At 38.1% G+C, this 26205-nt stretch overlaps 1 protein-coding gene across 2 annotated transcripts; it reads left to right on the top strand.

Moving 5' to 3' along the window:
• Positions 1–58: 58 nt before the first annotated feature.
• On the top strand, positions 59–26205 carry LOC126368855 (serine/threonine-protein kinase/endoribonuclease ire-1). 2 transcript variants are annotated; one of them, XR_007566639.1, is made up of 16 exons: positions 59–300; positions 411–528; positions 7715–7966; positions 11059–11253; positions 14881–15121; positions 15495–16065; positions 18732–18913; positions 19277–19426; positions 19704–19843; positions 20360–20550; positions 20999–21132; positions 21445–21592; positions 21950–22138; positions 22738–23045; positions 23786–24017; positions 24137–26205. XR_007566639.1 is itself a non-coding variant. In XM_050013035.1 (15 exons), the coding sequence occupies exons 1-15, from the start codon at positions 232–234 to the stop codon at positions 23940–23942; spliced, it is 3045 nt and encodes a 1014-aa protein (XP_049868992.1). In that variant the 5' UTR covers positions 59–231; the 3' UTR covers positions 23943–26205. The 2 variants fall into 2 exon arrangements, 1 of the variants encoding a protein (XP_049868992.1); XM_050013035.1 differs by having other exon boundaries at positions 23786–26205.

Here is a 26205-nt window from a genome sequence, read left to right as displayed (position 1 = left end):
GCCTTACCCTTCGGGGAAAACTAAAACAAAAAAAAAAAAAAAAAAAAACGAGGCAGACCACTGCGCTGCGTGCGTCAAAGAGAAATGTCATAAAAAGTCATTTTCGCGAGGTTTCCAAGGGCGAAATGTTATGTTTTGATTTTTGATTCAATAATTGTTGCTGTTGTGATTGATATAATGGGATTTACTTGTCATTTTTATTAGTGCAGTGTTTGAAGTGAAGTGGTGAAGATGAGGGTGTTGTTGTTAATATGTTTGATTGGATCCCTTTGTGGTGATCAGGTGGACAAAGATTCGAAGGTGAGGATCGTGAGAGTACGCGGCTTGCGTCGCATTCATCATGCATGAGCATTGTAGTGTTTTTGAAGGTGGCGTGTTGGTATACAGTACATGGTGGTATGTTTTTGTAGGAAATTACGGAGTTATCGCGTGCGATCGACGACCGGCCGCTGTTGTTTGCCACGTTAGGAGGCGGCATGGTGGCTGTGGACCCCATAACAGGAAATATCATATGGAAGTTGAAAGACGGTAAGTGCTCTACCAAGTGTATTTAGTATTTCTGATTACTAGTATTGAGTTTGTTTGTTACAAAACAAATAGTTAAAATGTTATAAAGTAATTTTATTTTTTGTTAAAAATAATCACAACGTTCACTGTCTGTAAGACAAATTCTACAACTGGTGTAATAGTGGGCTGCAAGTTCTTGGTTTTTGACTAGGTTGTGTATTACAGTTTGTTTACATTGAGTTTGTTAGCATGGCTTTGATTAACACAATAATTGAAAAGGTGTTTAACCTGTACATTTCCAGAAAGAAGTTGTAATAAATTGTTACTTTATTGAGGAGAATTGGAACATTCTTCAATCAAATTTCTAAATAAGGTCAATAGCACTTCAAATATTTATGTTGCATTTTAGAAATTTTATTATTAAAAAAAAAAAACTAATTAGTACAATGTAAAAGTATAACTTTAATGTTTTAAAAATTGTTTTATGCCAACATGATGAAATAAGATTTATTAAAGATAAATAATATTGAATGACATAACAATAGTTGACAAATACTTAAAGCTAATTCCAGTAAATGTTTTTAAACAAACTATAGGTACATAACTATAGTTAAGGCTCAGTAATTTAGATATTAGGTTTAAATAAATGCTAGTATATTTACTATCTGCTCAGCCTGTATCCACCCACTATTGGGTATATGCCTCCTCTCTTTCACAAGATCCATTTCAATCCTATACAAGTCTCATTGTGTGTGTGTCAGTACACTATATCATTTAATTCTAGTCATTATTGTTTATCTGCTAGGTATACATATATTACTAACTAATGTAAAGATTTCCCATTTATTATGAGATACTGTTGCTCAAAATAAATAACACACAAATCTTCATTGGTACGAACCAAATCACCACTTACTTAACATGCAAATCAACCATATATCTAACCATATGAAAAAAATGCTCAAAGATAACACATAAAATGACCAACACTAAACAGTAAATGGAAAAAAGGATCCCTAGGAATTGAGAACCTCCTCCGTTTTTGAAGTTGGTTAAAAAATGTAATGGCTGAATGGCGCATGTTACTTACCATATGGCCACTATAAAAAAAGTGACAGATCAAGTTTCTAGTAAAATTACAATTTGCTATTTCAGATAAGGCTTATCACCCACATGGTGATATTTTTCTGTACAGCTTAAAAAGTAATTTGTAATTATCATTTTGAATAACACTATCAGTTGGAATTCACATTTTGTTATTGGAAAATTATCATTAAAATCCGGTCAATATAGAATGGTCTAGATTTTAGTATCAGTTGAAAAATGAGATGTAGTTTCTGGAAGGAAGGACTGTACTATGCAGATAAAATTGATTTATTTTTGCATTAAAATAGGTGTGTTGAAATAACATGTTTACCTATGTATCATCACATTTCATGCAAGGGAATTTGGACTGATGATGAATCGTAATAATACGTGAACCTCATTTCAAGTTAGTATTATTTTGTAGTAGGGCTTGTTTTGAAAGAGCTTGATAGGCAAATGCAACCTTATAACACCTATTGTGACTATTTGTGACCATGGCCCTACTTCAAAGCCTTTCCTCCAGACTCCACTGCACACACAGGCCTTATTAGATTGACATTATGTGACCAACAAGTTGGGCTTCTACAGCCTCACAGCTGCACAGTAGGTGTGTTAGCATCTTGTCTTCTTTAAATGAAATCTGCACTAAGGGGACTCAGGTAGCTCCATTCTGTGCAGGTGTTTGCTCAGTCTGGTGTGATCTGTGATTACCCTAATTAGGGTTCTTGTTTGTACTAAACTAGGTGACATTTTGCTTTTTTCTTCTACTTTATTTTTTTGCAAAACTTACATAACCTATGTTGATGCTATTTGTGGGGATCTGTAATTGGCTTTATGTTGTTAGTTTTTTAGTCAGTAAGTTAATAGCCATTGATTATTATACTCCCGAATATTAAATAAATAAAGCTCTGATCAGCTGTTAGGAATGGACCAAGCTTGTTTCGAGATGCCAAAGAAAAGTGTTGAGTAAAGATTCAGTAAGTTGTAGTAGGTACCCATTAATTTACCACTACCAGAAGTAGTAAATCTATGTAGGTACCCCATAAATTTGTGAGTCCTGATTAGTGATGGGCAGGGAAAGAAAAAATTGGGTGGGAAAGAAAAAATATCGGGAAAATATGGGAAAATAAAATAAACACCCGAAAAATTCCCAAATTATGGGAAAATATTTTTTAATTTAATTATTTATAATCTTATTATTATTTGTATGTCGTTTCCATGTCTGGGGCCTATGGAGTCCCGAACTTTTGAAACGCGTGTGTGGGGCCAAAGCCAACACGTAGAGGCCCCTTAAGATAATTTAATCTAAATGTGTTGTGACACCAACCGGCGACTATCCCTGTATGCACTATGGGAGTGCGCCCAAAGACAATCCCCGGTTCGTGTTGACTATTGCAGACTATTGCAGATTATGGGAACAAAAGGAACTGGGCTATTGGGTTGCGGGTTAGTGAACCGGGATACTGGGGCTATGGGGGACTATGGGGCCTGCTCTACCAATGTTAATAACAGAGATACATTGGGCAGGCGGTGACTCGCCACTGACTGGATGGGCCACCTATCTAGCCGACGCAACTGGACGGCAAGGCAGCTACATGGTTGTGAGCAGCTAGGGTGGCAAGAGGTGTACACCGCTTTCTGCGACTTAAGCATCTTTCACTGCCACCCTGCGAGCGTATAGCTCTAACTCCCCACTCTGGCCGGCCAATGAAGGCAAGCCAGAGGTGACAGTCCTGCAGCTCCCGCTGGGGTCCACTCCGGCCGGCCCGGACTGTCATTATCTTTGTTGCTCTTCTTTGGACTTTTTCTAGTAGTGCAATGTCCTATAATAGTAAGGTCTCCATATTTGAAACCCATGTTCTAACAGCGGTCTCACGTAAGTTTTGTAAAGCCTAAGAAACAATTCTTTATCTAGTAAAAAGCTTTCTAATTATGTATAGGAGGGAGTTAGTCTTCTTAGTGATTCCAATAATTGTTCGTCTCACTTTAGATTATATCGTTATGCCAAGGTCCTTTTGTTTTGTAACACACTCTAGAGGTTTTGAGTCAACGGTGTAACTCAACGAAGGGTTGTTACTGTCAACACGCATCACAGTGCATTTAATTTGTCCACGTTCAATGTGATTAGCTAATCTCGGGTCCAAGACTCTATTCAGATCAACTTGGATTATATTATGGCTAATAAGTGGATTCCCAACACAACAGCCTGCGTGGTCTAATGGTTAGAGCGTTAAGCTCGTTAGTGGGACGTATATAGACAGTTTATACATATGTGAGTGGATTCCCCATTATTTTCGTGTCATCTGCAAATAGTGATATATCAGACATGATAACATGTTTAAGATCTGTAAGGTGGATACTCAATAAAATTGGTCCTAACACCGATCCCTGCGGCACGCAGCTGAGGATTTTCTGGGAACAGAGTATGATTCTCTGATGCGCACAGAGAAGGTGCGCTTTGACGAGGAAGTCTTCAATCCACTTCAAGAGATTGCCTCTTGATTCCAAAGAGCTCTAATTTAGCAATCAATCGTGTGACAGGAACTCGATCAAAAGCTTTTTCATAGTCCAAGTAAATAATATCTGTAGGTATTCGTGCCTCCCAATTTCTTGTCCATGTGTCCAAGCAACAGAATAAGTTGGTAAATGTTGACCTCCTTGACACAAAACCATGTTGCTCCTCGATGATGACATTCTCTAGTGCCAAAAACATCCTATACAGAATGTTAGTGACATTGTAACGAATACTGACGGAGATGATTCAGACCATGATTCTGAGTTAATATCAAGTGGAATTTTTCGTCGCAAAATTCATGTTTTTTTTTAATTAAGATGGGTTTGCTCTTGACTTCGTTCTTCCACAAAAAGAAGAGATCGACGTTGGAACGAGCTTACTCAGAAAATGCCTATTCACCCTTTTTAGTTTGTTTTGTAATTATTTTCAATTAAGTATATACTTTTGCGATGGAAAATTCCAATTCATATTAACTCAGAATAATGAGCTTAATCATGCCTCTCAGTATTCGTTACGATGTCACTTACACCCCGTACAAGTACATACAGGTAGCCATACAATTAGGTATGGGTATTAGTGACAACATAACGAATACAGAGGAGGATGGTTCAGGCTATGATTCTGAGTTGATATCAAGTGGAATTTCCTGTCGGAAAATTCATGTAATATTTTGTATTTTTTTATTTTTTTTTAGTTCCATGCTTTTGCGACGGAAAATTACACTTGATATCAACTCAGAATCATGGTCTGAATCATCCCTCAAAGTTTTCGTTACCATGTCACTAACACCCAGTATATCCTATTCTTCTTCTTCTTCTATCGTGTGGATTGTGAGGTGAATTACCCACCTCATCAACCCTGGTGTCAGGGTTACTATTGAGCCGCCAAAGTCCCCTGACATGGCTCATGTAACGACTACTTACTTACATCAGTAAGTAGTAACCGGGACCAACGGCTTAACGTGCCTTCCGAAGCACGGATCATCTTACTTAGTATATCCTATAATATGTAGGTATCTTTGCACGGAATTATTAAAATCGAACATTCCATTCAAAAGATATTACGAATTTAAGTTTTAAGAGTTCATACGACACTACGACAGAACATAAATTGGGCATAAGTAGGCATACATTATATTTAAATGGTCGTTGTTGGAAATCCTTACTTTTAATACAAATATATGCGATAAAAAATATTTTCCCTTGAAATGGGAATTTTTCGGGTTTTTTCCCTCAGAATTGGGAAAATTCCCAAAACGCGGGAATTTTCCGGGTAAGAACCCAACACTAGTCCTGATCAAAGCATCTAAGGGCCTTGACATACATTCCTGTTTAGATTTATCAGTTGCTTACTTCTTACAATACATTTATAAAATTATACTTCCAAGTTCCGATGTTACATTCTTTCACCTTGAAAATATAATGATTGACTAAAATTATAGTCTATTATACTATTCAATTCATACCTATAAACAATTAGTAAACCCTGAAATTACCACTTACTATTGTTTAAAAATAAGCTGATTAAATATAGAGTTGTGTTGATAAATTAGCGATTAGTTGTAGATAGGGCGTAACATTTGATATCACATCCTGAGATAAGTTTCATGTCTAAAGGGTATTCCATCTATATTGGATCCACTCGGTAGAACAGATTTTTTTTCAGGTAAACGGCGTAGCTTGTTAAATTGTTTTGTGCACTGTGTTTTTGCTTTATATTTTTTGTGATTGTTTTATTTATTTTTGTGATATTTTCTTCAATTTAATAATGTAATGTATGTAGGAATTGCTCTAGAGCAATAAGGCCGCCCAAATTGTACTGTATTCATGTGTTATACTGTCTGATTGTTGAAATTTTAGTTCTGTGCAATAAAGTATATTTGATTTGATGTAAATTACCTACCTACCTACCTAATTTATGTTGCCAAGCAAGAGGGCCTAGTACTAGCTTTTATTGGTTAAAACCTACTTGCGCTGCAGTAGGCGGTAGTTACGAACAGCCGCTTATCTTTATGTCAATCAACATTGAGGCATAAATAATGTAGGTACTCAGTGGCCGATAAATAAATTCCATATGGCTGAATTCCCTTATGTACGTATGCCTCATGTGTACGTACCTATGCCTTTATTATAATTAAACTCTACGATACGTTTACAACTTAATAAGTGCAAGATATGCGAATCACGTTACGTTTATCAGGTTGGTCACTTCTGATATAGGCGTGAGCTGTGTTACGAGTATGTGAATCGTACAAGAGCGAATCTTTGAATGACATCAAATCGTATTTCATACGGCCAGACGTAATGTCGTCAGACAGCGAATGCTGATTCATTGTATGTACCTAACAAAACTCATCTTTGTTTTTTGATACAATCGTTGTTTTCACCACACGCCAATGATCTTGAAGTTTTCAGCCGATAAGTGTTATTTATAATCATCAACTTTGCCGTGTCATTGTGGTCCTGTGGGTACGCCGGGTTGCTTCTCAATCGGGGAGCGCCGGTTCTAACCCTGGTACTAGACTTGCACCAATGAGCTATTAATTTTTGAGTGCAGTTTTCACTAACACAGTTGCCTCGAACGTTAGTCGTTAGTCGTAGAACGTTAGGTGTGGATACTTATCTTGCGATGAATGTACCTCTGTCCACCCCAATTGGGATTTATCGTGAGCTTATGTTAACTTTACCGTACGGGAAGGTACCTCTACCAACTGCCTAAGCTCAGCTCTCTCGCGTAAAATCTGCTATCCACAGTTTCCATTGCGTACAGAACGCAATACTTACGAACTCACCTCGAGTCATACACTGCAAACTACTAAGAAAAACTACGTCTCTTAGGTGGGAACACTTCTAGTATCAGCTGCAACCAGTTTTATGGCGCTACATTCGCCGTATCCTAACCTAACCATTGGATTCATGACTTCCTTGGCATATTACACTATTTAATCCCACTATGGCGCGATATAGTCGTGAGCTTATTTTATGTTTCATCTCACGTTGACGCGTTTTTGTTTGATTATAAATAGAGAAAACGATATAGTTCTACCTAGCCTAGATAGACTATCTAATGATTCGGAGCCCTGGACGTTTATTTTGATTCAAATATACATTAAGACCTATTCTTAGCTCGAACAATATCAACCTAGCTAGCTAAAAACTTGTTCCAAACATAAACCACTCTTGTTTTTTATAAACACCTCGTTTTGCGAGAGCTTGTATTTACGATGACTAAGAATTAATGATCAATTTGTGATGAATAAGGATGAATCAAAACTTTCTCATTTTACTAAGAGCACATCCCGGACACTTTATACATACAACCTCGTTTTACACAGACACTACACATTGACGTTATCGTACACGTGCATATGTGTGTGTGACGTCTGACGCCCATACAATTGAAGACTAAAGTAAGACCGAGGGGGGTGAGGTAAACCTAGTTCAGGCGCTGCTGGGGAGCGGAGAGTTACCGTTCTATACGTAGTATTACTCTAAGAGCCCAGAGCGATTGTGCCAATGCGTTATCGCTCAAATAGATTCCTTAGCATGCTCCTCTGTCCCTTAAAAGCCGTAGATTTAAAGTTTAACTCCAGCAATTTTATTCCAGAACCCGTAGTAAAAGTCCCCAATCAGCATGCCAACTTGATGCCCCAATTCTTGCCGGACCCTCGCCATGGGTTCCTGTACATGTACGGGCCGAGGGGTGACCAGCAGATGTTGAAGAAGCTACCGTTCACCATCCCCGAGCTGGTAGCCAACGCGCCATGCCGGTCCACTGATGGTATCTTGTATACAGGCAAGAAGAGTGACACGTGGTTCATGTTGGATCCTTTGACGGGGACTAGAGAACATGTTTCAGGTTGGTTCAGTACCTATATATAAAACAGTATAATTAACTCTATCTTAAGTGCTGTTTTCACTAACACGGTTGGCTCGATTATAGACGGCGATATGGCTCACCAACTCGTTGGTCTAAAAAGCTTGGTGAGGTGTGGGTACTTACTTAGTTCATTCTTGCGATGAATGTACCTCTGATTATCCCATTGGAATATAAGTAGTAGCGAGCTTATATTGTGTGTTATACTTGTTTAAAATTTGAAAACGCAGACACAGCTAACCTTCTTAAATTAATCTACTAAACCAAACTATTCTAAACAACAAAGTCAGGTAGTCAAAGTATGTTGAGTCAGTAGGTAAGATAATATTTGACTATGAAGATATAGTTTAAGTTCTACGTGGTACGTACCACACCTACTCACACCTACTAATATCACACCTACTACTAGGCTACTACCCAGTGAGTGGAGTACCTACTCGCCCTCTCTTATCAATGAATACAGGTACCTATATATACCTACTGCACACCACTATACTTCGATATGTATTTTACAATACAATACAATACAAATACACTTTATTGCACCAAAATAAAAAGAAATAATTACAAAAAGTCTCTTATTCTTTGTCTTATTTTAGTGCGTATGTACGGGTAATCGTTTCTATATCGCCAAGGTGCTCTACGAAAATCACTAAACTATTTTTTTTTACATCACAGAATTTCAGAAACCTGTTTTTTTTACCTTTAATGGGTTTGCTTTCGGCCCCAGACTTGCTCGAAGGCACTGACGAGGCCTAAGATGGGGCGACCTCGCCCAAAAGGTGCCTGTTCACTCTAGCCTTAAAAGCACCCGGGTTATATGCATTCGGAAAAACAAAAGAAAAGAAAAGGCATAGAATTCCACTCCTTGGTTAATAAATATTACAAATGTAAAATATTACAAATGTAAAATGTTGTTCATTGCGCCAACACTACGAAGCTACAAAATGTAACTGATTATGCTGCACGTGCTCTCCGTAATGTACATTAAAATATAATTACATTTTACACTTGTAATGTTTGTTAAAGAGGCCCATATATATTGAAATAAGTACAATACAATACAATACAATACAAATACACTTTATTGCACCAAACTAAAAATAAATAATTACAAAAAGTCTCTTAATTAAGTACATGGCAAATGGCGGCCTTATCGCTTAAAGCGATTTCTTCCAGGCAACCATAAGGTGAGGTAAAATGTAAAAAAAATAATAATTGAAAGATTGCGGGTACAAACTTTAAGTACAACTTATTACCAATAAAGTACAATTTCACCAACAAAATACATGCAAATAAATATATATAACATACTTACAAATATAATATATACCTAACCTATATACATAACCTAACATATATACCTACTTATATAAATAGTACACACAAAATAATAATACCTACTACCGCTGCTGCTGCTGCTACTGCTGTATACTGTGAATACCTATTATAATAATAAGCTTAAACAACGCTAAAGCTAACTATACGTTAACTACACGTAAACGGTAACAATACGTATTAATGCTTATTACCTAACTTAACATAAACGGCCTATATACGTCCCACTGCTAGGCACAAGCCCCCCCTCAATCAACCGCGGAGGGGTTATGGAGCATGGGGCATGTGGTATTAACGCTTATTTATTATACGTTGAATATCTTTCTCGTCACATAGGATAGCTGGAAGAAATCTCTTCTTTTTTATCTGTACTATCAGTTTTCTTTGTATGTTCCTTGTGTCTGTTTTATTGTGTACAAATAAATAATAAATCTCTCCGCTTACTGTCCTTTTCAAAGTTAGAATTTTATAATCAACAAAATAATACATAAAGCCTTCTTCATAAGTAACAGCTGCCAGTAAATAATAATTACTAATTTATTATTTAATTATTACGCGTCGTTTGTAAAACAAGTTACCTGTAAAACACCTGTTTATACATCAGATGTTACGTAAAGTGTCTTTCAGAGGAATGTTATTGTGCAAGAGCTACTTACCTAAACTACCCAGAATACGTATAGCTATAAGAAAGAACCACGTTATGTTTAACGTGAATTACTACTTTGAGTATGTGATACTCTTTGTAAATAAAGGCGTTACTAACAAAGAGCTTTGGCCAACAAAGAGCTACGGCCTTACAAATAAACCTGGTGTAACTTTTTATACGAGGAGCTCGGTGGCGCAGCGGTAAACGCGCTCGGTCTGCGATTGTTGAAGTTAAGCAACATTCGCAAAGGCCGGTCATAGGATGGGTGACCACAAAAAAAAGTTTTCATCTCGAGCTCCTCCGTGCTTCGGAAGGCACGTTAAGTCGTTGGTCCCGGCTGCATTAGTCATAGTCATAGTCATAGTCATTTATTGATAATAATAATTACACGTCACAGATATTACAAAATTCAATTAAACACCACAGCCCAGCAGCAGCAGTCGTTAATAACCACCAATCCGCACTGGGCCCGCGTGGTGGTTTAAGGCCCGATCTCCTTATCCATCCATAGGGAAGGCCCGTGCCCCAGCAGTGGAGACGTTAATGGGCTGGTGATGATGATGATGATGAACTTTTTATTCCGATCATAAACTAAGAATAGTTCTTATAGAGGTCGGAACATCTAACAACGACGAAACAAAGATGAAACATCTTACATCGTGTCCTGCGTACCCGAACACCTGCAGCATACTTGTTGCCGAGTTTTGGGCGGATACTATTTAGTTTGCCATCGACACGATAAGAAAGAGATAGAGGGCGGGACCGAAATATGCACAAAAAGACGTGTTTTACTGAGCCAACGATCGTATTATAAAAAAAAAAAATCGACGTCATTCATTCATTGGTAGAAGAAAGAGGTTCGAAGGACCATGTGAGCGCGAAACGCGCGCGCCATACAAGTATGAGCGGATAGTTCATACTTCAACTTTGCACTTCACTCTTCCGCAATCTTTACCGCACACGGAGCTCCTTGATTTTAAAAGAGCAAAAATCAGATATCGATTTGTGACGTTCATTAAATTAGTGATGTATCACTCAATATCGACTCTTCTCTATCTTACAGTACCTACTCAATGATAAACATTTTCAGGGTTTGACAAGTCGACAATTTTCAAAAACGAAGCAGACCAAACGTGCGATCCTGACAAAAAGCGCGGCATCTATGTAGCACGTACCGAGTACAACATCCTGATGCACGATTCCAAGAATGACAACCATAAGTGGAATGTCACTTTCTTCGACTACACCTCCCATGCCATGGGGAAGGAGATGCTGAATGATTATGGTGAGTTCTTTACTATTTATTTACCTGTTTATCTACGGTCACGAGCATTAATATGTATACACTTTGGTACAATGCCACATTAACTTTTTTGACAATATGTCTCACTAAATGTCAAATATGTTAGTGCGACAGAGTCCTAAAGTGGGTTCATTATATTGCTCGTGATTGTACATTCAGGTTTCTACTACACTCACATATTCCAATAAAAAAGCGAAAGTGGTGTGTCAGGAGCGTAGTAAGTGGAATTCCGTAGTTCTCTGCCTACCCCAACGGGAAATAGGCCTGATCTTACGTATGTATGTATTCCAATAGTTGGTGTAGTGTATAGTTGTAGTTGAAGTAGTAGTTATAGTGTTGTAGTAGTAGTTGTAGTAATAGTTTCCAATAGTTGGTTTATGAGGTTGGTCATCCACCTCACAACCCACACGATAGGAGAAAAATAGTTGAAGTGGGTCACACGACGTTTTAAATGGTATCGAGCGCCAATTTCGAGAATAAAAAAACATAAATAACAATAAAAAAGGACAAAATATTTGAAATTTATTGCGTTTATTTTATATTACCATGCACATAGGTATTCACATTTACACACACACTTACATACCATTATATAGCTACTGACTATTTTTTTCGACATGGTTTTCCCAAAACTTTAAAATATTTTACTATCAATTTATGTTACTATTGATAAATATCAAGCTTATCGCAAATACTATAAGTACCTCCTAATACAATGATGATGATTCTTTGTTTTACATTATTTATTATGAATAACTTAAAACAATCTGCGTTTTTCTGGGATTGTCACAGGCAACGAATACCGGTATAATCACACTACTCTAAGTGCCTTTTGCCTAACTAATACACAATAATAATTTACAACAAAACAATTTACACACTTTTACATAATATACATTTATAAACTCACGGTGGGAAATATCCCACCGATATAAGATCCTTACACACAATTCTCTTGATTCCTCCACATTCATCAATCGTTTTATACACGCACGCCGTCAATAATCTTATAATAGGTAATTAAATAATCTTAATCAAAATAAATAATCATTTAAGTCACGTGTAACAAATTATCATTGTAATTCACATAATAATAGGTTAGGTATTGCCATTTTCATAATCGTTTCAATTTTCTTATGTGACCAGTAAGTCAATGACCTACCACTTGACACACAAAAAATGTTAACGGCAATCAGGTTATCCTATAAGTACGTTATACAGACCTTATAGAATAAAATAGATATAAAACCTGCGTATAAAAAAGTACGCAAGTACGTACATCGCCGCCTTATAAGTAGAAAAAAAAACACGAAAGCGCCTTTTTGAAAAATCACATTTGGATGTGATTAAGATGTGTGAAACTACGCTAACTTTCCGTCCGTTTCGAAGTTTTGTTAAAGAGAATAATATCAGAATTTGTTTTTTAAGGGCGCTTGCGACGCTTTCATTATAAGGAGACGACATGTTTTTTTGACTTGACTTATTGTAGATTTGCCACAGATGGCATTAACTATTTGGCCGGGCAAGTGGAGAGGACGGAGCCTTGTGGGATTCCGGCATGTCGGGTGCGGTGATGACAGCGTCCTTTCCACGCGTTAGCGAATGGTTCTATTTGAGAGGAAGTCTTGTATGATGTGCACGAGACGCTCTGACACTCCCAGAGAATAAAGCATGTAGATCAAGCTGTTGTGCCAGGCCTTTTCGCAAGCTTTCTCCAAGGCGACGACATACAGGTTCATACAACTCATATTAAAGCATTACGCATAATACGAATTTAGACGCGATGATTTTCAGTTTTATTTCTTTTAAAAACCAAAAGTAAAGGAAGGTTAGTGAACTTGTACAACCCGCATTGTGTTAATTTATTCATTCATCAATGATATCTCACTAATTTAAGAGGCACGCTCTTGTCGGTGTAGTATTCTCCATACTACGTTTTTTGGGATAAATAGGGCAGTGGTTTCCCTCTTGCTTTCCGCCCGCAATACTCTGTTTGTCGCGAGTTGGCTCCCGCCCAGAGTAGCACATCCACCGAAGCATTTTCATTTCAGCGACTTGAATGGTCTAGTGGTGGTTCCCCAATGATATAATTAGATAATATTAAGTATCGTTGTAGCGATATAGGTGAGCTTGTTATTTAAAGATAGGACAGTTATGATGAAACCACGATGAAATTGTATACGCAGTACTGTTGTGTATTTTGTGACGGAATACGAAATTATCAGGGTGATTCACAGCAGCTATCTATGGCCGCCAGTATAGTCGCAGGTTTGAACCTTATTCTATAGTAGGTACTATAGTAATGCCCTATACTAGGTGCTGTAAATATACTTTGTGTATGGATTAATTAGTGATTCCTAAAGTAGTTAAGCGGAAATGTGACCAACGACCAAGTCGACGGAGGAACATTCTATAAAAACGTTAGGGTACAAGTTCAGTCACTGAGCCCAGCGAATTATTTGTAAACAGTGGTGAAATTATGAAGCATTAGTTGTCACAATTACAAAATTTATGTTTTTGTAGGTGTTTTTTGGCTATTACAGAAACGACATGCAACCAGGTCTTAAGTGCAACCAGTTAATTTATTACTTTGCAAGAAACTGATTGGACTTTTGCAGGTTATCGTACCTACTTACTTATATTGAGAGTAATTTATTACCAAGACTGATGTTATTCAACACAATTACTGTCACCTCGTAACATTATCGATTCTTTTGAAAATGACATAATGCTTGACCTACAAACGTAATGTTTGTATGATAAAATAGCAGACTGCATAAAATTTATATTATCAACTTTTGATTGTAGGTAATTTTATATCCGGCTATCACACACGAGTAATTTTAAATTACATGTATGGCCTTTTGTAATTACAATCTATGTCGTTGTTTTTTTTTTCTGTCACCCATGGACATTGAGTAACAATTTTATTCATCGTTATTATTGCCTACCTATTTTTTTAAAGTTGATTTATTTAATTCCACATTCACACATCTACCATTACAGGTTTACCCATTGTGTAGGGTAGCGTAGTAATACATACAGGGTGTGACTTATTGTATAACCCTCACAACGACCTAATAAAATATGACATTTTGACCTCAGTAAAAGTTTCATATTATTCGAGTTTTTTATTAGTACTTAATAATTTTAAAAATATATAAATATACTGGGTGTTATAGTGACATCGTAACGAATACTTAGGGGGATGATAGTATTCGTTGCGGCGTCACTAACACCCATACCTACTTGTATGTACTTGTACGGGGTGTAAGTGTCATCGTAACGAATACTGAGAGGGATGATTCAGCTTATTATTCCGAGTTAAAATCAAGTGGAATTTTCCATTGCAAAAGTATACAATTGAAAATAATTTGAAAAAAACTGGAATTTTGCGACGGAAAATTCCACTTGATATTAACTCAGAATTATGGTCTGAATCATCCTCAAAGTTTTCGTTACGATGTCATTAACATTCTGTATTCGTTCCACTGCTGGGCACAGGTCTCCCCTTAATTATCGGGGGTGAGACGTTTAATACATTAAAAAAATACCTTCATGTGTTATATACCTTCATCACTTGACGAATAAGAAATATTTTTTCCGCAGGAGTAATCCATTTCACATCGACATCAAGCGGTCGCGTAATGTCGTTCGACCGTAAGACCGGAGACCTGGTCTGGTCACATAATCTGGAGACTCCAGTAGTGGCAGCGTACCTACTGGATAGGGATGGACTCATATCCGTACCATTCAACTCTATTGGAGATGACACGTTGGACCATATCATGGAAGACGCTTCTACAGTCAGAAATGGACAGGGGATTAAGAATTCTAATATCGAGTTGTAGTAAGTAATTGTAGTTATTAGAAATTAATCCCAATTACAATACTATGTCTACAAATTAATTGGTTTTTCTTTTGAATTATTAATTATATAATGAAATACAATAATAAGGTGAGGTAATTGTTGAAAAAAAAAACTTATATTCGGTAACTTTAATCTAGTTACTAGTGATAAATATATATTTTTTTTACTTTGAAAATGAAATACCGCTCCGATTAGAAAAAAAAGCTTATAGCTTGATGCCGACGTGAGTTTTTTTTTGTGATACATTTTCAAAATAAAAACTATGTCACGTCCTCGTCAATGTAAATAAGTGAGGTACCTTGTCTAAATTCGAAAATACTCTTCATAGTAAATCAACTATTTCCCTTTATAGCCCAACTTTGTACGTCGGCGAGCACAACCACGGCCTCTACGCATTATCCTCTCTCGTAGACAAGAACACGATAACGATATCAACAGGACACGCTCAGCCCTTGCTCATCGAAGGTCCCGCTACGGAGAAACTCGTCGACTCCGACCAGAGATATGAACCTTACAAAAATGTTCATTACAAACTCAACGACCTAAACCTTCACGTATCAGCACCATATTTGCTACTAGGACATTATAAAGTCCCAGAACTGACAACTACATGGTTGCCAAAACTTCCAAACTCGAATTTCTTAAACCTAAAAGACTCCCAGAATGACGCTCTAAAACTAATCAACGGACAAGTGCATACAGAAGGGAACAATGATGGCGAAAATGAAACTAATTTAAAGTCAAATTCAATCTCAGTGTCGGTTCAAACTGATGATTTTTTCGAAGGGTTCAACTTTAGACCTGATTTGTGGTACAAGAAGGGATATATTTGGCTGCATCAGCAAGAGAATAAGGCGTTGAAAGTGGCGCTCATAATACTCTGTGGGCTTGTCGTCACCATGTTTTGGTATCTTCGGTACCAGGTGAGCATAATATGATAATACACTCCTATACAAGCAGTAACGATATAGTTGGTTATCTTCTTCAATCCGTACTTCGGAAGGCACATTAAGCCGTTGATCCCGGTTACTACTTACTGAGGTAAGTGCGTAGTGGCGGCTCAATAATAACCCTGACACCAGGGTTGATGAGGTTAGTAATCCACCTCACAACGCACACGATAGAAGATTTTCAAAAGATTCAGGTTTATATTAGGCTTTTGATATTTGACCAAATTTTACAATTTACAAATTATACCGTGTTCATTCTTTTTAAGAATATAAAGTTTACAGGCTGTTATAGGCATGTACGCACGAGTATCGTACGTGGCTTTAAATATTTTTTATTGTAAAACGCGAAAGGTCAAATAATAAGAATGTGTCCACATTCAAATCAAATCCAGGATGTTATAAAGAAAGCCCAGGTCAACAGTATCCTAAACCGGCGAGCATGCATGAACACTGATGAGAGTGGAAGAAGCGAAAATGGTGTGTCAGGATCGTAGTAAGAGGGATTCCGTGGTCTGCCTACCCCAACGAGAAATAGGCGTGATCTAAGTACTGTGTATATATGTATGTAGTAACATGGATTGTTAAAGCATTTTGTTTTTCATGCCACATCGTTTCTGCGTAAAACATCTTAAGTATGTTGATTTTAAACCCGAAGAAATACTATGGTTGTTTGAAATTCGTCACATACCACGCGATAGTACGTTAATTACCTACGCTTGTTTGCGCAGTTGGGTGAGGTGTCGCTTATGAATATGACATGCGCTTTTTTGATACTGTCTTACTTATAACAAAAAATGAAGACTACAAGCTCAACTGGGTTTAAAATGTAGTCCGTCTCAACAAAGAAGTTCTGAGGTCGGGGCACTACGTCGCAGATTCCGCATAGAATTATTTTGTCTAGTCAATAAGTTCCATTAAAATCCGTCGACTTCTTTCGGGGCCTGGATTATTATTTGAAACCTACCTTATTTATCTTTAGACTCTGTTTTCTAATAAAATTTCTAAGAAAATTTACAATTGGCATGATAGTGCTTTAAAAATAATACTATTGAACAATTATATTCAAATACAGAGAAAATTAAAAAAAAAATACTAGTTTCAACAACTTTTAAAATGGCCTCTGTGGTCCAATGATGAGCGTATCACAAAAATCACTTATCATCTGTAGTCTGGTTAGAACATTACAGGCTGATCACCTGATTGTCCGAAACTAAGACGATCCGTGTTCCGTTGTTCCTGGTTACTACTTACTGATGTAAGTTAGTAGTCGTTACATGAGCCATGTCAGGGGCCTTTGGCGGTTCAATAGTAACCCTGACACCAGGGTTGATGGAGTTTGTAATCCATCTCACAACCCACACGATAGAAGAAGAATAACTTTTAAGTCAGAGTTGAGTCAACTTTTCAGTCAAGGTTGTCGGTTAGCTAAATTACATTACGTAAGCAATTTTCTTTTAGACTCTTTATATTTTACGATCACAACCACTTTCATTGAGCAATAAAACGTTATCTGAAAGCTACTGTTTTACATTTTATGATTAAATGTTAATCTCTTGTTTATGTAATAAGCTAGTACCAAGATTGCACAGTAATTTGTTGTTTATTTGGTAATGCGAATATATATATATCCGATCCGATATATATAACCGATCTTAGCAGTGAATGTACGACCACATTCACTGCACGTCAGCACAGCTCCGATATAGTTGTAGGTTATGGCCGCAGGTGGTCGGGCATTCAGCTCATCGAGTCTTGAGTCGAACTCTTCTCAACGCTTCTGTTCAAAGCTAGGAGGCATGTTTACAGTATGCCTCCATTGCGGCCGATCCTGGCCCAGTATCTCCCACTGCAGTGGGGCCACGTCACATCTATTCATGCGACGTTTATATTCATCCCTCAAGATCGTGCTCAAGTCCTGTTCTTATATGAGAACTGTCACATTGACATGATCTTGAGGGCAGTCTCGAAGCTGAGATTAGTTTATTAATACCACCCTAACAAAAGTTTAATCAACCCATGAAACAATAATACTTTATTGCACAGAACTTACTTAATTTAATTATGTTTAAGGAATCCTTCTTCTCTCATGTGGCTTGTCAGACTAGCGATCGACCTCATCAATCCTGGTGTCAGAGTTACTACTTAGTTAAAGGCCCCTGACATGGCTCATGTAAAGAGGTACTTGAGTAGCCGAGACCGACTCTCCGAAACACGGATGATCTTACTTTCGGATGATCGGGTGATCCGCCAGCTTGTCCTAATCAAACTAGGGATTCCAAAGTTATTTATAGTATGTCCCCACTGGGATACGAAAGCTCAATGAATAACAAAAATAATCCTTATTTATATACCTACATATAGACCAACCAACACATAAGCAACCGCTTTTGGCGGACTCGGCGAGACAGCAAGGCATGGTGAAAGGCCGAGCGATGGTAGGGGACTCGCCATCGGCCAGACACTGCATCTGAACCTATCTCTGGTTGTAACGGCTTTCTATTCCACCAGGAACAGAGAGATTAGGACGAGAGGCTGCTCCTGTGTAGGCGCGCACGCTTGAACAATATAATATATCCTGCGCAAACGATTTTTTTCCGATTTCTGGATATATAATATAGAACATCCATTTATTATTCCAGGCTAGAGAATTCCAACAGCTGTCACAGGGAGGATCCCGAGGGTCGAACGTGTCGACATCATCTCACGGGGAAGTGACAGGCCAGCTGGAAGAGATAGGGGATGGAGAAGTGCGCATCGGGAAGATCAGCTTCAATACTGATCAGGTGCTCGGCAAGGGGTGCGAAGGCACCTTTGTTTATAGGTGAGTTTGTATGTACGTACACAAACTCCGTATGGTAATGTTCCGAGTGCAAGACTTTTGTAATATTCGAGTTTGTATACAATCGTTGGTACAGTAATCTGCCACAAACTCCCGCAACTCAGTATCGCTTCAGTCTTTATGGACTGAAATTGTACAAAATTACAAATAAGTAGGTGCTTAATTTACTTTTACAACCGTAGAGAAATAACAAATAATGTTGATACTTTCTTGGAAATACATTTGAGCGTAACATTTACGCTAATATGAAAATAGCAACATGCCTGCTGATTTTGATGCAATAACATCCAAAGTCTATAAATCTAAATACTTGTAATAATTTATTATATTATGTATTTACTTCAGAGGTATGTTCGACAAGCGAGCGGTAGCGGTAAAACGACTACTGCCCGAATGTTTTACCTTCGCCGACCGAGAGGTGGCGCTGCTACGGGAGTCCGATGCTCATGCGCACGTCGTCAGGTATTACTGTACGGAAAGAGATAAACAGTTTAGGTGAGTTGACGCGTACATAAATCAATTATTCACTTATAAATCTGCCTACCCCGCCAAGACCAAGCGCCACGACCCGTAATTATTGGTAATCGCCCGTAGATGGAGATGTTGAACAATATGGTGACAGTTGGCCCAAACATATTTTCAAAAGGGCATCTTAGCTAGACTTATAAGTTGGCTTTGTAAAACATCACAAATACTAGCTATACTAGCTCGATTACATCTATAAACGAAGAATTAATAAACACATATAATAAAACATAACCTTTTTCTTTAGGTACATAGCCTTAGAGCTGTGTTCTGCAACGCTACAAGACTATGTAGAGAAGAAGTTAAACTTCGAGTGTAAGATAGACGCCGTAGAGGTACTTCGACAGGCTACCATGGGCTTGTCACATCTGCATTCCATGGATATTGGTAAGTTTCCCGTAATATAAAGCTCAATAGTTATGGTGGTACGTATAACAGAAATAGTAGTGCTTGGTTTATGTTTCGATTTATAAAAGACTTTGGCACTCATAAGGTCTTAATCCTCTTTTTAAAATATTATAGGTTTTGACCACAATCTCATCTGATGGTAAGTTACGATGTGGTCTAGGATGGATCACGCTTACCTAGTAAATACCTATTCACTCTAGTCTCGACGACTCTGACGTCTCAATCTCTGATGACAAATTGCTACTTCCAACCAACAAAAAGAGCACGTATAATCTTTAGATAGCTGCGATCTACCACTTATAGTACAGCTCTTCAGAAACTGTTAATGAACGTGGAAGATGCAAGGAAGATAAATAAATAAAGCCTAAATGGAGTTCTTTTATCATGAGGGTTATCATTGAGCAGCCAAAGACCCTTGGCATTGTTTATATTACAACTACGTACTTTCTGTTAATAAGTATCAGCTTGTCACTGAAAAATCTTTGTAATTTCCAGTACATAGAGACATAAAACCGCACAACGTTCTTCTGTCAATGCCCTCGGGGACGGGCGAGGTTCGCGCCATGATCTCGGACTTCGGTCTCTCCAAGAAGTTGAATATCGGTCGCGTGAGCTTCTCTCGCCGCTCTGGTGTGACTGGCACGGATGGTTGGATTGCGCCTGAGATGATCAATGGCGAGAGGACGGTGAGATACATTCTTCTTCTTCATTTCGAGTGATTGGCAGACTTATATTGTGTAGTATCCTCGCAGCATTTGGTGAGAAACAGCACAATGTGTCATAAGCCTTTCATCTGCCGAGATACCAGACACAATAGACTTTACATTGTGTCTGGTTGAGATCTGCGTTCCGGCGTTCGAAAAGTTAAGCGTCCATTTTCTGAAATATAAGGAATGTTACGTGAAATTCAAAGAAGTTCAAGGGAAAGCTGGTAAAATCGAGGGGTTCAACCGTGAAGTCGGGAGTTTATCGCAAAACCATTAACGATTGGTTTTGGATTTTAAAAGGCACCCTGCGTTTGACCTTAATAAAATGGCCAATTGTGTTCAGGGTGGAAAAAATGGTCAAGGGTAGTCAAGGATTCTTTCTAGTATTTACGATGGACACTCTAAATAATATACGTTTTTCTTTCAGACAACTTCAGTGGATATATTTTCTTTGGGCTGCGTGTTCTACTATGTGTTGTCGAAAGGCCTCCATCCTTTTGGAGACGTATTGAGGCGACAGGCTAACATACTCACTGGGGAGTATAGTTTAGATCAACTCGAGTGAGTATATCAATTATTCTACTTATAATTAATTGCGTTGTATATGCAGATCTTTGAAATGGAGTATGATACGTATATATTTTTACATTGGCTGATAAGAAAAGGGACAACAAAGAACTTGTCTGATTAAAAATATAAGAAGAAAATGTCGTCTCAAATCCCAAGATTACTTCTTTAAAATTTTACGTTTACTTATTACCTAATCAAAAATCTTTTTTGATTGGCGAATTGAAATATGACGTTCGAAATTTTGAATTTAAGCAATGGCAGATTCGATGACGTTTATATTAATTAGTTCTTTCGTGTTCCCAGCAAAGTGTTGCCAGAAGAAGAGGTGGTGGTGACAAAGATGCTCATCCGCGCGATGTTACACGCGAGGCCGGCGCAGCGCCCGCCATGCCAGACCGTGCTCAAGTACCCCATGTTCTGGGGCAAGCAGAGCATACTCAATTTTTTGCAGGTGAGTTCAAGATATACAATATTTAGACTCTTCTACATACACAGACTGCATAAACAGCCTCCCGTAATCCCTAAAGGGAGTCACAATTAATCCGAAGACAATTTCCATCCACTTCTGATACGAAGTCTCAAGACAAATCGTGTGCAGCTCATCTCCAATATAAGAAAACTCGCAGCTCTTGTCAATGCGGGTTTGTGAACCACGATGTCTCACGACGGACAGAATCCTGTCTATATGAATCGAAAGACATCGGCTTGAGGACGTTACAGATCGAGGAGTCATCCCGGCTTTACAATAGCTGCGGTTTCGAGTCCTAAGTCGAAATTGTTTATTTCTGTATGTTGGTATTGTTTCCAGGACGTAAGCGACCAAGTGGAAAGCTGCGGCATTGAAGGCGTGGCGCACCCGCTGGAGCGCGGCGTGCGGCGCGTGGTGCGCGGCGACTGGCGCGCGCACGTGTGCGGCCGCGTGGCCGGCGACCTGCGCGCGCGCCGCACCTACCGCGGGGACCGCGCCGCGCACCTGCTGCGCGCCATACGGAACAAGGTACATACATGCACACACATACATGTACACTATTATATTATTTCAGAAACTACAAGTGCCCTTTAGGATGTAGGAGCTCACTAAGATGGAATTTTGCGAAATTCAACCCGTAAGGGGATTAAAATGAGGTTGAAACGTTGTATGAAACTGTCATTTTGAAGTTAGAAGCATGAATTCTCCTTATATGACGGAAATGAGCACCAAGAAGGGTTTTTCGGAAATTAATCCCCCAAAGGGTTAAAATAGGAGATGGAAGTTTGTATGAAAGTTTGTCATTTTTGAAATTAGAAGCATAAAATTAGGACTCCACGCAGCGGAGCGGGCAGCTGGTACATACGTAAATTTTACGCTTGTGGTCCCTAATGAAGTGGGCAGGTCCACAAGTCTTCAGAAGAAAATATACAGACAATCTGGCTCTAACTGGCATAGATATCACGTGTTTTTAGAATTTTAAACCCGGTTAATAGCAATAAGCTCGACCCCTATTACATTTGACTTAAACATAGCTCGTAACAAGTGGGTGTGGGTACTATACGTTGTCTACCGGCGTAACACTGTATTGTTATTTTGAGTAATACAACTGTGCTAATTCCTTCCAGAAACATCACTACAGAGAACTAGAAGCTGAAGTCAGAGACAGTTTAGGAAAGTTACCTGACGGCTTCATAACCTACTGGCTGCGGAGGTTCCCTCTACTCCTCCCACACGTTTGGTTGCAAATGCAAGAGTTCCGCAACGAAGACATTCTCCAAGCGTACTATCCTCACAACTTCACGTTCAATAGAGAAGATGTCATAGAGCTATGTGATGATACGTACGAAGACGAGGTACCTATTGAACAATGCGATCCGGAGAGGAATGAGCTGTTTGTCAAGAGCAAAGTCTTCGTTGATGAAAATGAATTTAGGTATGCTATATTTTTGTTAAGCCTTAGGAGAGCAACGTCGACGCGGCGCCAATGCTGCGTAAACTCGCGTTCGGTAGACAGTCAGCGCAGGCCTCGCGTCGCCGCGGCGAGTTAATTTCAAAATGAATGAGTGATTGAACGAATAACCCATGCGATATACAATCCGATTGACGTGTGTGAAGTCGACAGCAACTTAATTCTGTCGGGTTAAGGCCTAGTGTGACATTTTGAGAGGGTTGTAAAAAAATCTGCCAAAAAAATTGGCGTGTGTACCATAAATAAATTAAATTATATGCCTGTCGATTATCCGTCCCTTTCCTTTTCGGCCGATGAGAAAAATACAGGTATTACTTAAAATAAAATTAGATGCTATTAGTGTCGACTCGAATCGCCCCTTTATCAGCGTACACTTTTTTTCTCCACATTATACATAATAGGCTAGTTTCCAACTAGTCAAATCAGTTACTTTTTACTAAACGTCAAAACACGAAATTACTATAGAATTTGTTTGAAAAAGCACTTTGTGACGTCATAGAAAAACGTGATAAATTGTCGGACTTATTATTACGTTTTTCTTGTTTAAAATTCAAAAATGAGTAAAATTGAAAAAGAAAACGTTTTTCGTTACTTTTAGATGTGTCTTTATTTAGTAATCAGAATTTAGTAATTTATCTTGAACCTAGTACACGACCCAATTATACGTTATCCCTAATTATATTAAACGAACTATTTTGTATCAGGTTCAGAAACGGTTCGCCTCGAAAGCGAAACGACTGGAGGAGCGAAGCGCAAGACTACAGATCCAAACAAGACGACGTCAGATTACGAGACCGACACTACAAGAAGAAGGAGAAGAAACGAGAAGAGATCCCAGTGTGGACTCTTCCTATGCAGTAGAGATACCTACACACATTACATTACGCCTGTAATCCCTTTCGGGATGGGCAGTGTTACAAGTCGTCCGAAGACTAGGTCAGTTATTGCCGTCTTAAGATGGAGGTGATAAATTATATAGCGACAGGTTGTCAAACCAATGTCTAGAAAAAGTATATCTATCACGTAAATGCATGTGTTATCGCAATCAATTTCAGTGACAGCCCGGGATGATATGCAGCATGAAGTATTTAAGTCGGAAGCCCGGAAACCTTCAAGCAACCCCATGTACCCCTAAGGGTACGCGACCTCTTTATGAACCACTGACATAGAGCATATTATGACACGCCACTGCGGGTTAGTGCATGTTTAAATTGAATCGTATGTTGGGAGGATTAATCATGACAAGTACCCGCGTATTAATAGAAGTGCGTTTATTTAATTAAATTGAAGTATAAATCAATATCTGCCAATTTGGGAAATTATTGTCTCAATTTTATTATCTAAGTCGTTCGCGAACTTTCTATTAAGTAATCAGTGTCTAATAGTCTGATTGCGAACACTGTAACGCCCCTTGGGTAGAGAGAGACAGCACGAGTTATAATAATGCTCACGATAGAGACAGACAGAGTGGAGTGGAGCATCCCGACCTCCTCCCGATAGGCGTGTTATAGCGCGAGCGATCAGTCTGTAGTACCAAGTGAAGTGGCTATTAAATGTGGGAACAGAACTTCGTTCCTGCACTCAATATGCTATAAGTGCGACAGAGAAAGCAACGCGTTCCTGCTCACACGTATTAACGCCTCGCGTGAGTCTTTGACATAATTGTAATGGTTATGTGTCGATAATTCAGCACTGCATGCGAATTGTTAAAATGTTGTGGACGTCAAAGCACAAAGCGCACACACGTCGTATTGTGATTTTATTTATTGTTGAGAATTTACTAGTTTTAAGCGAGATTGTGTATAAGTCGTGTTACTTGGATCTCTAAAGTGACTTAGCTTAAGGTTCGTTTTAACTATGCCATCCGATACGAGGCGTAATGTGGGTATCATAGTTATACATAATTCGATTTTCGTACGCCGTAGTTTTGCAGTATAGTTATGTTCATTGCAATAGGGACCAAAATGGGTTATGTTTATACATCTCTAATGTGTTTTAAAATGGTTTAAGCATTTATAGCTCAAACGATTCAGTTAGAATGAAATTGATCAGAAATTAACAATTTAGTATTTATTGAATATAGTTCGTTAAACGTTAGTTGTAGTAATCTTACAATGATGTATTATTAAAGAAAAATTCTAATCAAAACTACCAAACTTAATACTTTTTATTGGAATTAAGGCTATGTATTTACTTATTTTACTGTAACATTCCCTTGGTTGAGAGAGTAACTACTATTTGACTCCAAAGGAAAAAAAAATGTGTTTTTTTTTTAATTTTATGACAATGTTTTATAGCGAAATGTTGGTAAATTGTCCCACACATTGGATAATGCAATTTTTATGGCCTCGAGTTCATTATTGGTCTGGGAACATTCCAGTTTTTTTTTTAATATTTAAGGTTTTCTATCAATGTTTGTTGGTGCTATGTGAACGTTAGAAATGAGTGCAAACGTAAGTAGTTGAAATAAGCGGAATATTTTCAGTAGGAGTAAGAGAAAAGTGAAATATCACAACTACTTTAAAGGCATGTTCCTGTTACTTATGTAATGTAATTGTATATAATTCTGTGCAATCCTGTACTAACTTACTTTGTCCGGCCAAGTAGTTAATGCCATAATATGCGGTAAATCTACAATACATCATGGTATAGAAAACCAGGTATGCTCAAAAGTGACAGCTAACATTTCAAGGTTAGCCCAGCTGACGTCATCCCTCCTGCGTTGCCATTTCGTAAAAATTAAATTACCCACGACTAATGTTTTTATTATTTTGCAAGGAAATTTTGAACGTTTAATAAAATATTAACTTAGTTTTTAATGATTTTTATAAATGTGACAAAGTAATAGTAATTAAATATTTCAATCAGGAATTCACTTAATTATCAATAATAAAATTTACGTTATTGGAATGTTGGAGATACCAATTTAATGTTAACACAGTGGTACCACTTACGTCTTCAAAGGGCAATGGCGGCTTGTCATAGGATTGATCATACCTGGTTTTCTTATACCATGCAATACGTCACGTTAAAAATAAAGGCCAAAATCTACCGGGTGACAGCCCTCAGCGCTCCTCATTTGTCCGACCAAGTAGTTAATGCCAAATGCGGCAAATCTACAGTA

The sequence above is a fragment of the Pectinophora gossypiella genome, chromosome 8 (assembly GCF_024362695.1).
Source record: "Pectinophora gossypiella chromosome 8, ilPecGoss1.1, whole genome shotgun sequence".
Classification (NCBI taxonomy): domain Eukaryota; kingdom Metazoa; phylum Arthropoda; class Insecta; order Lepidoptera; family Gelechiidae; genus Pectinophora; species Pectinophora gossypiella.
Note: the sequence above shows the minus strand (reverse complement) of the source record. Positions and strands in the feature narration are given on the sequence as shown.

Coding starts and splice junctions, on each gene's coding strand:
- LOC126368855 (XM_050013035.1), top strand. CDS start 232: ATGAGGGTGTTGTTGTTAATATGTTTGATTGGATCCCTTTGTGGTGAT. Junction 19,844..20,359: donor TCTGCATTCCATGGATATTG/GTAAGTTTCCCG, acceptor TGTAATTTCCAG/TACATAGAGACATAAAACCG. Junction 21,133..21,444: donor TATAGTTTAGATCAACTCGA/GTGAGTATATCA, acceptor TCGTGTTCCCAG/CAAAGTGTTGCCAGAAGAAG.